The sequence below is a fragment of the Schistocerca nitens genome, chromosome 3, assembly GCF_023898315.1.
Source record: "Schistocerca nitens isolate TAMUIC-IGC-003100 chromosome 3, iqSchNite1.1, whole genome shotgun sequence".
Taxonomy (NCBI): domain Eukaryota; kingdom Metazoa; phylum Arthropoda; class Insecta; order Orthoptera; family Acrididae; genus Schistocerca; species Schistocerca nitens.
This window is the reverse complement of record NC_064616.1, coordinates 41,299,923-41,314,714: the sequence shown is the minus strand read 5'-3', so window position 1 is coordinate 41,314,714 and position 14,792 is coordinate 41,299,923. Positions and strand designations below refer to the sequence as shown.

The window sequence follows — 14,792 nt, the reverse complement described above, 5'->3', positions numbered from 1 at the left end:
ATTACAAGTAAAAAAAAACACAACTTGAATTTAGCCATAATTATGTATTCAGTCTACAAACCTATTTTTTATAATTTAAAATTTTTTGTACTAAGTAAAGAACTGTTCCTTTAGAAATGACTTAAGGTTGTATTTAAAAGTATTTTTATGTCGCTGTAGTTTTACCTCACTAGGTAGGTTGTTGAATACTTCAACTGTTATCTGTGAAGTACTTTCCTGCTACAATACTGCTCTACACTGAGACATATGTCTATTACTAATGTTACTTGTGTTGTGGCTATGGGTATGCTCATTTTATTGTAAATGTCCAGTACTGTTTAGAAAACGTTCATTTGCCAAAAATATATAAGACAAGTGTCTACACAGTTGAGGTGGGGATTTTCACGTATGACCATTTCAAGAGTGTACCTTAAATATCAGGAACCTTGTAACACATCAAATCTCCAACATCACTGCTTGCGGAAAAAGATCCTGCAAGAACGGGACCAACAATGACTGAAGAAAATCGTTCAACGTGACAGAAGTGCAAGTCTTCTAAAAATGCTGCAGATTTCAATGCTGGGCCATCAACAAGTGTCAGAGTGCGAACCATTTAATGAAACATCATCGATATGGGCTTTTGGAGCCGAAGGCCCACTCGTGTACCCTTGGTGACTGCATGACACAAAGCTTTACGTCTCGCCTGGGCGTGTCAACACCAAAATTGGACTGTTGATGACTGGAAACATGTTACCTGGTCAGACAAGTCTTGTTTCAAATTGTATCGAGCTGATGGACGTGTATGAGTATGGAGACAACCTCATGAATCCATGGACTCAGCATGTCGGCAGGGGACTGTTCAGGCTGGTGGAGCGTCAGTAATGGTGTGGGGCATGTGCAGTTGGAATGATAGGGGACCCTTATACATCTAGATACGTCTCTGACAGGAGATATGTACTTAAGCATCCTATCTGATCAGCTGAATCCATTCATGTCCGTTGTGCAATCCGAACGTCTTGGACAATACCAGCAGGACAATGCGGCACCCTACACGTCCAGAGTGGCTCCAGGAGCACTCTTCTGAGTTTAAACACATCCCTGGCCACCAAACCTCCCAGACATGAACATTATTGAGCCTATCTGGGATGCCTTGCAACATGCTGTTCACAAGAGATCTCTTTCCCCTCGTACTCTTACGGATTTATGGACAGCCCTGCAGGATTCATGGTAATACTTCCCTCCAACACTAATTCAGACATCAGTCAAGTCCATGCCATGTCGTGTTGTGGCACTTCTGCATGCTCGCGGGTGCCCTACACGATATTAGGCAGGTGTATCAGTTTCTTCGGCTCTTCAGTATATGTAAAGGCTTGTCAGGCTCAGTATTTTCAGCTGTATGAAATGTGATCTACGTGTTTCCAGAGACAGCCTACAGATTTTTATGCTGGTGGCTGAGTTTTCCCAGAAGATTAGCCCATACTGGAGTAATGAATGGAAGTATGCATAATATGCCTGAATAACTGTTGGCCTGCTTGCACTTTGGCTTAACCCACGAAGAGCATAAAAAGGTTTTGAAAGCTTTTTTTCAAGTTCTTTTACGCGAGAGTTCCATTTTAAATTGTCTTGACCTATATACCTAGAACTTTAGTTTCAGTAAGTAATTTCAATAATGTGTTGTCAAGATATGGTATTATATCTAGCTGTTTTTCAACTGCAGAAGACTGGAAATTCATAAAGATAATTTTTCCGTATTTATTATTATCTTATTTTTAGAACCAGCTAGTGACTAAGGACATTCAAGTATCTATTGCTATTTTCATAGGAATTTTGTCAGTAGCTGTTATTACGATGCTGGTGTCATCAGAAAATAAGATTTGTTTTTCCTTTTTAATAATGTCATTTAAATCAGTGTGAAGGAGGACAATAGAGATCCTAAGACAGAGCCTTGTGGCATCCATACTTTACTGATCATTTATTAGATAGATGTGTTGTTGTTGTAATGAGATTTTCTATAATGTTATCATACCTTGAAGCCACCATTTTCCGCCTGTCATACAGATAATATCTTGTCCACTGATTTGGGTTCCATCTGACACCTTTTTGAACTAATTTGTTAGTAAGAAAGTCATGGTCAATTACATCAAATACTTTTGAGGTAAATAGGAGTAGCAAGTTCTCTGTCATCTAGTGTTTGAGAAACAGTTTCTGAATACTCAAATGTACTGTTAATGTACTCCTGGATTTAATGAATCTGTGCTGATTTGGTGAGAGTAATAAATTTTTTGTAATGTAGCTTTGAAGCCTGTTGTGGAAATTCTTTCAAATATTTTGGAGCAAACACTGAATTGGAATACTGGACGATAGCTATTTACATTCTCAGTGTCTCATTTTTTTTAATAGTTGGGTTACTTTAGCTCTTTGTGAGCTATTGGGAAGCTATTGACAGGGATGTGTTTACTATATACATTAGAGATTTTGTTACATAATCAAAGGAATTTTTAAATACATAATCTGACATAACATCCAGCCCACATGAATATCTTTTTTGAGTGACCTTATTACTTGCTTCATCTCTGTCTCCATGACTGCTTGAAGGAAGATATATTTAAGACTAGCATTTAAATAATTTGGTAAGCACATAGGTCTGTCTTCATATTGATTTTGGATTAACTGATTTGCTATATTAGTAAAATACCCAATAAACTTATCAGCCACCACTTTTGGATCTGAGAGTCTCTTATTTTCAATTTGCAGAGAGATATTCTTTGATGATGACCATTCTGTGACAGTTTCTGCTATAATAACCTTCCTGACAAATTTCATTATATTTTTTTGCACTTCAAATGTAGTTATCATTGCTTTGTCATTTGGCTTCATTTATTATGTTGTTGAATATTTGGTTATATTTTCTCACATAATTTCTAACTTCTGAAGTAGTGTTATTGATGGATGAAGGTATGGAGATTTTTTTTTCCTTTTACTGAAAGTTATTATAGGTTTTGTAATTCAACATTTGTTTCTAACTATCCTAATCATTTTCTTTCTCATTGGAAATCATATATGAAAGTAATGCAGACACACATTATGAAGACTGTCGAATATGCTATTTATTTCAGTTTTACTGAAGGCGTCATCCCATATTTCCCTTGACAGCATAAAATTAAACACTATGACCTTGTCGTCGCTGAACTCTGTTAAATTATTTCAATTTTTGGTCGTCATTTACTATCAAAATTTAGTTCAATAGACAGGATCTGAGGTTCAAAATCACTGTTCTTCTTCTTCTTCTGGTTCCTATCTGTTCTGGATGTTGACAATCGTCTTGGTATTGCTTTTACTGTCACTTGCAGCTCTAAATAGCTCTGTAGATGTGTTAGAGGTCCACGTTCTGATGTTCTTAAGCTAGGATATTCTTCTCTGGCCAACAGTTCTCTTCCCTGCTATTTTTCCTTGCAGAGTGGTCTGGAGGAGACGGTATCTGTTGTAGTTCTGCATGATGTGTCCCAGGTACTGGATCTTTCTTGTTTTCACGGTGGCCAGTACTTCTTTCTCTTTCTTCATTCTTCGTAGAACCTCTATATTTTTGACACGCGCTGTCCATAGTATTCTTAACATTCTCCTGTACAGCCACATCTCTCCAGCTGCTTACCGAACGATTCTGTCAGAGCCCATGTTTCACCACGATAGAAGAGAGTTGAAAATACGTAGCAGCGTAGAAGTCTGATCTCCGTCGTCACTGCTAAGCCATGATTCTTGAAAAGGTTACTCATCTTATTGAAGACAGCCCTGGCTTTTCCATTTTGAGTTCTCACCTCATCAGAACGATCCCACTGATCATTTAATGTAGTGCCAAAGTATGTGTGTTTATATACTTCCTCTATGTGATTTTGGCCTATCTGAATGTGACGTGAAGGTACTCTGTTTTTACTGATTATCATTGTTTTAGTTTTTTGAGGGTTGACATCTAGACCATATTCAGAGCTTTTTTGTGCAAGTCTATCGACAAGTACTGCAAATTATCCTTCACTATCAGAAAATATTACTGTCTCATCAGCATATCTGATGTTGTTGATATATTTTCCGTTTAAGAGCACTCCCATCTCTACGTCATCAAGAGCTTCCTCACAGATGTCTTCTGAATAGATGTTGAAAATCAGTGGGGATAGTATACAACCCCCCCCATGAACCATGGACCTTGCCGTTGGTGGGGAGGCTTGCGTGCCTCAGCGATACAGATGGCCATACCGTAGGTGCAACCACAACGGAGGGGCATCTGTTGAGAGGCCAGACAAACATGTGGTTCCTGAAGAGGGGCAGCAGCCTTTTCAGTAGTTGCAGGGGCAACAGTCTGGATGATTGACTGATCTGGCCTTGTAACATTAACCAAAACGGCCTTGCTGTGCTGGTACTGCGAACGGCTGAAAGCAAGGGGAAACTACAGCCGTAATTTTTCCCGAGGACATGCAGCTCTACTGTATGATTAAATGATGATGGCGTCCTCTTGGGTAAAATATTCCGGAGGTAAAATAGTCCCCCATTCGGATCTCCGGGCGGGGACTACTCAAGAGGACGTCGTTATCAGGAGAAAGAAAACTGGCGTTCTACGGATCGGAGCGTGGAATGTCAGATCACTAAATCGGGCAGGTAGATTAGAAAATTTAAAAAGGGAAATGGATAGGTTAAAGTTAGATATAGTGGGAATTAGTGAAGTTCGGTGGCAGGAGGAACAAGACTTTTGGTCAGGTGATTACAGGGTTATAAATACAAAATCAAATAGGGGTAATGCAGGAGTAGGTTTAATAATGAATAAAAGAATAGCAGTGCGGGTTAGCTACTACAAACAGCATAGTGAACGCATTATTGTGGCCAAGATAGACACAAAGCCCATGCCTACTTCAGTAGTACAAGTTTATATGCCAACTAGCTCTGCAGATGATGAAGAAATAGATGAAATGTATAACGAGATAAAAGAAATTATTCAGGTAGTGAAGGGAGACGAAAATTTAATAGTCATGGGTGACTGGAATTCGTCAGTAGGAAAAGGGAGAGAAGGAAACATAGTAGGTGAATATGGATTGGGGGGAAGGAATGAAAGAGGAAGCCGCCTTGTAGAATTTTGCACAGAGCATAACTTAATCATAGCTAACACTTGGTTCAAGAATCCTGAAAGGAGGCTGTATACATGGAAGAAGCCTGGAGATACTGACAGGTTTCAGATAGATTATATAATGGTAAGACAGAGATTTAGGAACCAGGTTTTAAATTGTAAGACATTTCCAGGGGCAGATGTGGATTCTGACCACAATCTATTGGTTATGAACTGCAGATTGAAACTGAAGAAACTGCAAAAAGGTGGGAATTTAAGGAGATGGGATCTGGATAAACTGAAAGAACCAGAGGTTGTAGAGAGTTTCAGGCAGAGCATAAGGGAACAATTGACAGGAATGGGGGAAAGAAATACAGTAGAAGAAGAATGGGTAGCTCTGAGGGATGAAGTGGTGAAGGCAGCAGACGATCAAGTAGGTAAAAAGACGAGGGCTAATAGAAATCCTTGGGTAACAGAAGAAATATTGAATTTAATTGATGAAAGGAGAAAATATAAAAATGCAGTAAATGAAGCAGGCAAAAAGGAATACAAACGTCTCAAAAATGAAATCGACAGGAAGTGCAAAATGGCTAAGCAGGGATGGCTAGAGGACAAATGTAAGGATGTAGAGGCTTGTCTCACTAGGGGTAAGATAGATACTGCCTACAGGAAAATTAAAGAGACCTTTGGAGAGAAGAGAACCACTTGTATGAATATCAAGAGCTCAGATGGAAACCCAGTTCTAAGCAAAGAAGGGAAGGCAGAAAGGTGGAAGGAGTATATAGAGGGTTTATACAAGGGAGATGTACTTGAGGAAAATATTATGGAAATGGAAGAGGATGTAGATGAAGATGAAATGGGAGATAAGATACTGCGTGAAGAGTTTGACAGAGCACTGAAAGACCTGAGTCGAAACAAGGCCCCGGGAGTAGACAACATTCCATTAGAACTACTGATGGCCTCGGGAGAGCCAATCCTGACAAAACTCTACCATCTGGTGAGCAAGATGTATGAGACAGGCGAAATACCCTCAGACTTCAAGAAGAATATAATAATTCCAATCCCAAAGAAAGCAGGTGTTGACAGATGTGAAAATTACCGAACTATCAGTTTAATAAGTCACAGCTGCAAAATACTAACGCGAATTCTTTACAGACGAATGGAAAAACTGGTAGAAGCCGACCTCGGGGATGATCAGTTTGGATTCCGTAGAAATGTTGGAACACGCGAGGCAATACTGACCTTACGACTTATCTTGGAAGAAAGATTAAGAAAAGGCAAACCTACGTTTCTAGCATTTGTAGACTTAGAGAAAGCTTTTGACAATGTTGATTGGAATACTCTCTTTCAAATTCTGAAGGTGGCAGGGGTAAAATACAGGGAGCGAAAGGCTATTTACAATTTGTACAGAAACCAGATGGCAGTTATAAGAGTCGAGGGGCATGAAAGGGAAGCAGTGGTTGGGAAGGGAGTGAGACAGGGTTGTAGCCTCTCCCCGATGTTATTCAATCTGTATATTGAGCAAGCAGTAAAGGAAACAAAAGAAAAATTCGGAGTAGGTATTAAAATTCATGGAGAAGAAGTAAAAACTTTGAGGTTCGCCGATGACATTGTAATTCTGTCAGAGACAGCAAAGGACTTGGAAGAGCAGTTGAACGGAATGGACAGTGTCTTGAAAGGAGGATATAAGATGAACATCAACAAAAGCAAAACGAGGATAATGGAATGTAGTCAAATTAAGTCGGGTGATGCTGAGGGAATTAGATTAGGAAATGAGACACTTAAAGTAGTAAAGGAGTTTTGCTATTTGGGGAGTAAAATAACCGATGATGCTCGAAGTAGAGAGGATATAAAATGTAGACTGGCAATGGCAAGGAAAGCGTTTCTCAAGAAGAGAAATTTGTTAACATCGAGTATAGATTTAAGTGTCAGGAAGTCGTTTCTGAAAGTATTTGTATGGAGTGTAGCCATGTATGGAAGTGAAACATGGACGATAACCAGTTTGGACAAGAATCGAATAGAAGCTTTCGAAATGTGGTGCTACAGAAGAATGCTGAAGATAAGGTGGGTAGATCACGTAACTAATGAGGAGGTATTGAATAGGATTGGGGAGAAGAGAAGTTTGTGGCACAACTTGACTATAAGAAGGGGTCGGTTGGTAGGACATGTTTTGAGGCATCAAGGGATCACAAATTTAGCATTGGAGGGCAGCGTGGAGGGTAAAAATCGTAGAGGGAGACCAAGAGATCAATACACTAAGCAGATTCAGAAGGATGTAGGTTGCAGTAGGTACTGGGTGATGAAGAAGCTTGCACAGGATAGAGTAGCATGGAGAGCTGCATCAAACCAGTCTCAGGACTGAAGACCACAACAACAGTATACAACCCTGCCCTACACCTCGTAGAATGTCTATTTCTTCTGTATTTTCTCTGTCCAGCCTCACAGAAGCCGATTGGTTCCAATATAGGTTCACAGTTACACGTAGATCTTTGTCATACAAACGAATACTTCTTAAAATGTCAACAATCTTATGGTGTTTTACTCTGTCGAAAGCCTTCTCATAATCAATAAAGCAGGCATAAATGTCACAATTCACGTCTATGCACCTTTGAAATTGTACCTGGATAATAAACAACGCTTCACGCGTACCAAATGCATTTCTGAAACCAAACAGTGTAGAAGACATTTGTTCTTCACAGATATTGTAAATTCTTTGGCGAATGACCCTCAGTAAGATCTTTAGCAGGTGACTCATGAGGTTGATGGTCCTATATTCACCACAAGTCTTAGCCCTGCGCTTTTTGAGTAATGTAATAAATTCAGATTTAAGCTATTCCTGTGGAACATTACCAGAGTCATAGATGTCATTGAATATTGTAGTCAACCATTTTAAATTATCGTCACAGAGCAGCTTGAGAATTTCGGCATTCACATTGTCGGGACCAGGTGATTTACCATCTTTCATTCGATTTATCGCAACTTGTACTTCTTCCAGCAGAATTCTAGGTCGTGTTTCACAATATAGTTGAGGAAGTTCTGACTGGTTGTCATAAAAGAGTTGTTCTATGTATGTTTTCCATGTTTCTTTAAGCTCATCTCGTCCAAATATTATTTTTCCTTCATTATTCATCAATCTGTTTTCTGTCCTTTTTCTGTGATTTCCTGTCACTTCGCTGACTTTTTTATGAATATTGAAACTACTATGCTTCAACTGTAATTTCTCTGTTTCATTGCACTGGTCCTGTATTTCTCTTTCGTTAGCTTCTCATATCCGTTTCCTGATCTCCTTGTTGATATTCTTGTATTCCTCAGGATTACTTTTCACTTTCCTCCTTATGTCCAACATTTTAAGTATCTCTTCAGTCATCCATGACATCTTTTTAGTGACATTGGATTTCAGATGTTCTTCTTTAACTGATTCCACTATAAAGTTTATGTTCTTAATTTCCTCTTTGGTGCACACGTTACCTGACAGAGACTTCAGTACATTATTAAGATGAACTCCTGCATTTTCTCTTATGGAAGATGCTTTCAGTTTGCGGATATCATACATTTTGACTTTTTTCTTCTTGAATTGTCTTTATTCTGATTTAAAAGACAACAACTAGGGGAATGTGGTCTCAGTTAATGTTGGCACCTGGATAGGTTTTCATTGAGAGACAGCTGTTTCTATATCTTTGATTTATCAAGACATAATCAATCTGATTCCGGGTAATATTTTTGTCTGAATCTCTTGGGGACTTCCAGGTGTAGAGACGTCTGATGGCAGTGTGAAGAATGTGTTAGTTATTACGAATCTCCACTCTCCTGCAAATTCACTGAATATTTCAGAGTTGTATACTTTCACGAAGTCTATAGTGACCCATAATATCGCCTTTGGACCTCCTTCCTATTTTGGCATTAAAATCTCCCATAATTTTTCTAAGATCTTTATTCGGTAGTTGTTGCAAAACACCTGAGATTCGAGAATAAAATTCTGCAACTTCTTCATCACTATGACCTGTTGTTCGAGTGTAGTCCCGAATAATGTTCAGTTGTACTGGTAGAGCACTTATTTGGAGTAACATCACTCTCTCTGAAACAGGTATACAGTCAGTGTCACATTCTGCGATTGCTTTCGATACTATAAATCCTATTCCAGACTTATACTGTCCATTAGATGTTCCTGGGTAGTAAATTCTGTGTTCATTTATGTTACAAGAACCTGAACCCGGCCATCACATTTCTTTAATTCCTATGATCTTAATGCTCATTCTTTCCATTTATTGGATGGCATTGTTGATTTTTTCAGCCTGAGCCATCGCCTTCACATTACATGTGCTTATCTTTATACTCTCTTCCAATGATAATCTCTTCTTTGTGACAGTGTTGCTCAAAACTGTCGCCTAGAGATCCAATTGGGGGACTTGAAACTCCAGAAAATTTGGGTTTGAATTCAGCCACGATGTGTAACTAGAGAAAGCCATAGGATCTTTAATGTTGTGGTTACTCGTTGCCTTCCACATGCTGATGACGTTCGCCCATCTGGTTCTTTCGCCTTTAGTGACGATTTCTCATCCCAAGGACAACAGAGTGCCCTATCCTTTACCTGCTCATCCGCCCTCTGAGGAGGCTGTTGGCACTTGGTAGAATGGGACCACTTATGCCAGTGGTCACTCGGTTTTGGACGCAGTTTAACGTTATGCCTGGGGCACATGATCACTGTAACTCATAATGTTGGTGTTATAGTTAAGGTCACATAATCGTATAAAAATATGGTCTACAGCAGTCTTACTTTCGCCAGTAATTCTAGTTGGAAAGTTGACTGTTTGTATAAAACCAAAACTATTGACTATATTAAACATTTCATTTCTATGATTTGATCTTGTAAAAAGCCTACATTTAAATCTCGTCTTTCTATCACATTGTATATTATTGAGCAATATTTCAAACTCTTTAGTGAAAATTCGACAGTCCTCAGATCTATAGAGTGTTACAACTAAGATATTAATACTTGTCTAATCAACTACACGTAGTTCAAAATCTTTCTCTTGCCACGTTTTGATACTTTTCTACTGCTGTAAATTTTAAATAATCTTTTATAAAAATAGCTGTTCCACCACATATATTTTTCCCTATACAACAATAACTGGTACATTTGTATCCAGGAAGTAGGTTTAACAAAATCTGGTTTTGTCTAACCAGTGATCAGTTACACATATAATATCGATATTTATTTCAAAATTCACTAATTCGAAATGTAGTAATTTTTTCCAGAGACTGAACGAAGTGATGTAGTAGTTTTAACACCTTAGATTACCTATGCACTGAGGTAATCTTATTATTAATTCTACTTTTTTCATATGGAAAACTCTTTACAAAAATTTTTACATTTATTTTGATCACCAAAGTCACCAGAATATTTGGCAGAAGATGATACAGCATTTTTATCATTTCTCCTGTATTTTAGATATAACAATTGCATGTCATTCTTTCGACTAATTTTTGTGTTATTAATTTTATTCCAAGCCCAGTCAATTAAAGGCCATGTGAGGTATGAAACTTTCGACTAACAACACTTATATACAGAACATTACCATTTGAAAACTGTTTGCATGCATTCAAGACCTGTTCATTCCATCTCTCTGTTCACACATGATCATGAGGTAAGTCGTAACAGTGCATATTGTTTACGTACATTTGTTGGTCCAAAGAGTGCAAGCACTCCATTAGTTCTTGGCAAGCTACTGATGTTTCAGTCACTTACAAACGATTTGAGCCACCAAACATTACCAATTTCCTCCAAATGAACATGCTTATTTAGTTGAGTCAGGGATGCACCAGGCTAGACGAAACCTGTTGCCCTTTCAGTTTCTGCCGCTTCATTTACGTGAGAAGCAATGTCACACCCGTGACTGTCGGCAAGAATCATGAGCTTCCTCAGGCGATTACAATCTGAATCATGTTGGTGGATATTTTGAAGTGTAGGAACAGCACTACAGGGAATTTGAATGTCTTCACGCTGAGGTTTACAAGCAGTAGTGTTTGTGAAAAGTGTTTCTGGAGCAGACAGTATTTGTGTATGTTCAGTAAAAGCACCATCGTCACTGAGCACTTCAAATCTGTTTGTTAGGGGAATACTTTTGGATATATTTAATAAATCAGTAATGAATTACACTTCGATATTTTTGTAAATTTCTCCTTTCCTTCAGTGAGGAGTTTACCTTTACACATCAAAAGAGATTTTGTCACACACTTTGCACATAAAAGACCACCTTCAGTGATATTCCTGCATTTTTCACAGACACCTATGTTTCTACAGGTCCTAGTAGGTCTATCAATATCTAATAACAACTCACTGTTTCTTTTATTTCCGTATATACTGTTTTGTTGTTTGAGTTTGTCGCATTTTTAATTTAAAAACATAACTGTTCTAAAAGCATGGCAACAATTTTGACTCTAAGCTATAAAATGACAAAGTATATTTTGTGTGTGGCTACCCCACAGTGATCATTGCAAAGTGTCAAGAATACGAAAATCTTCATAGCACAAAGCACCCTGACTACAAAAACGTTCAGTGGTCGGAATCTTACGAAGAAATAGCTGCAGCAATCAGCTGCATTCGAAGTTGCTGCGCTGTGGATGATGTGAAGATCACACATAGAAAGAAAGGATGTGGAAGGAGATGGAGATGTGAAAAGTCAAGTGTGTTCAAAGTGCACATAAGTGAAATAAATTTATTTTTTTGTTCTCTAAGTAACCTAACTTAAACTTCATAAAATCCTCGTTAGGTGATTTATACAGGATGGGGCAAATGAAAGTAGACCAGAGAACAGAGTTCCAGGATACAAAGAAACACAGCAGAGGAAAGGAAATACAGTACTAACATAATTATAGCAGATGTTGAAAATGACCACCATTCATCTCTTAGCGCTTTTGGGCCCTAGTCAACAAGTTGTTGAAGGTGGATCAAAGCTGGACTGCTGGAATTGCTGCAGTCTCATCCGAAATGTTCTATTGAAGTTCTTGAAGACTATGAGGGTTGATGCGATACTCCTTAGACTTGAGGGGCCCCCCCTACACAAAGTAATCGCACACTGAATGATCAGGTGACATGGGTGACCAGCTAGAGCCGTGAGCAGAGTCATCTCTGCTAACAACTCTGTCAGGTGTGCAGTTTATGCAAATGTGCTCCAAGGAACTGGTGTGGATTACATGATGGGCATACACGTGGTATGCTCATCACGGGGTGTGGTTATAAACATACATTCATGTCCAATCGTATCCACTTGTCTGGGGCACTTTTATCTTCCCCACCCTGTATCTTTGTTCACATGTTTCTGGAATGTTTCATTATTTAAATCATGAATGACGCAGTTGCAGGCTTTCCAAAAACATCGATTACGATGAATAAAATTAAGAAATGGCATTTCTTAAATGAGTGTTGCATTTCCAAATATGAGGGGCTACTTTCACGAGGGCAAATTAAATTGTTTGTTCACTCATTCTCAAATAATTTTCTTTGTTCTTTAGGGTCTTGCACTGTAGCTCACGACGCCAATTCTGGTGAACACTTCGAGCTTCTCCTCTCGCTATACACGGTTTCACCCACAGTCATTTCCATTTCATTTTCTTTTCGAGCCACGCACTCATCGCAAACATATGCTGTTGTTAACTATCAGGCATCCATTCTTGAACACCTATGACGAAAAATTTTACGATCGTGTAATAACTCCAGTGCAGTAGCTTGGTCAAAGGTGTTTGATGAAGCCACTGACAAAGCATTCATGTATGTTGGCTAGGTATTAACACTACATTACTGACGGCACACAGACCTTGCACTCAGGCCTGTATTTACCGTTGGCCACTGACACAGAGTATGCACATCTATGGAGTGACCATAGCTTGCTGCGCATATCCTAATCAAACCGGGAGAGTCACGTTAATGAGACAACGCTTCTTGTCTGCAATATGCAGAAATAGCGAAACTTGAATATTACACGAATTTGCCTGGTTTTGCATACGTTTCTGCACATCTGACTTTTAGTAACAGCTGTGATGTAGTGCTGCCATTGTTATGGATGTAAAGAGAAGTATGCAAAAGGAGGACCAGGTGTGTTTCATACATATGTATCACAAATACATAATTTTAAATGTTATACTGATATGATGCACTTTACATGTCGAAAAATATTGATTCACGGTGTTGTAGAGATAATATCTGTGTTTTTATGACCACATGATGGGCTAGGTAAATTTGCAAGTGTGTTTAAGTAAATTGTCAGTCACACTGTACACATACTGGTGCTCAGATCATATGCAGATAAAATTTACGTATAACAGTCTTATTAATTTCCTCCAATTTATGCAAGTTCTCAAACCCTTGTGTGTACCTAAGTATGTCTGTATGAGACAGTTTCCTATGCAGTACCATTATAACATAGTTAATTAGAAAAGATTTGACAATATGAATCAGTGCAACAGAAAACCTAAAAAAAATATTGTTTGCTGTCACTTCGCTCACTACTCCAAAATTGGACCATTTATACTGTGTTTTTTATTTCTTTTTGTGCATGGTGTATGGTTTTACTTTTCTGATGAAATGGCGGGAAAATGTCATAGATATTTTAATTGCCTATAAAAAGTAAAGGGTAAATAAAGAAAATTGAAAATAGTAATGGACAAGCAGGTGGTGCAAATCGCTTGCCATATTTACTGTAACAATTTCGTAGTCCGAAATGCGCTGTTTTTTCGTGACACTTCGACGCCGTCTACAGTGTGATTGTACGTAATTAATTAGAACAGAGATTCGACAACATGAATAGGTAAAAAAAAGAAAGAAATGTTGATTTTCACTTCTTATCCTTTACCGAAAAAAAACGTAAATGAAGCTGAATTTGAGTTATGATACTATGGCTAGTAAGTACGATACCACTGCTCTTCACATCTTTAAGGCAACTTCACGTTCTGGTATCAAATTATTAATAATTCTGTGAAACGCATACACGAAGTTTCACGGTACTACTGAAGGTGATTTATCTGTCAAACGAAGTAATGACACTCAACGTACACTAAGCGCTATACGGGCTAACACGTGCCGTCCCAAAATCAAGTGACTTAAGCTGCAAGAGATGCTGCGGACAGAATTCTCGTCCTGCGCATCTGAATGTTCACCCCGTAGAAATTTATACGCTATAGCCACTGGCTTCACAGTTGTAGCGTCAGTGCCTCTCCGTTAAATTTAATGCCACCATAGATCATACAATCGTTCGCAACCATAAAGCGCGCAGGCGCAGTGTAGGCGCAATCGCCATAGTTGGGATTACCAGGCTTGCGGTGGCAGTCGCGGCCATGATATGAATATAAGTAAACGGCTACAGGAAGAGTCTGAGAAACGTGAGCCCCTCGACATGAGTTTGAATAAACGGGCCCGAGATGAACCAGTAATAGATGAGCCCCTTGACATGGATTTGGAGAAATGGCAAGATCCACCACTACAAGATTGTCCATTAGGTAAGTACCGTATTGCAAGTCCAAATACCCGACGGACTTAGGCGTTAGAATAACGTAACGACTATGTAAGAAGTGAGTGGTTTGTTGAAACAACACAGTACCGATATGTATGTGATAAAGATTATGGAATATGAGCGAGGTATTTAACCCAGATTACTAAACCTTCGTAAAATTTACGATTGTAGTATGGTGTAAAACACGACAGTTTGTACTTAATTTGCTACGTAACATACCT

General features: G+C 38.7%; 1 protein-coding gene across 3 annotated transcripts in view; it reads left to right on the top strand.

Moving 5' to 3' along the window:
* The first annotated feature begins 14,324 nt into the window (after positions 1-14,324).
* Positions 14,325-14,792, top strand: part of LOC126247988 (transmembrane protein 183-like) — a 253,217-nt gene continuing 252,749 nt past the window's right edge. For 2 of the 3 annotated variants that reach the window (XR_007545395.1, XM_049948572.1), the window contains exon 1: positions 14,325-14,557. Coding sequence is in view for 2 of the 3 variants with exons in the window: in XM_049948572.1 (XP_049804529.1) it covers positions 14,401-14,557 (157 nt within the window). In the remaining variant the exon portion in view is untranslated. The remainder of the gene's footprint in view (positions 14,558-14,792) is intronic. The other variant, XM_049948571.1, reaches the window with a different exon arrangement.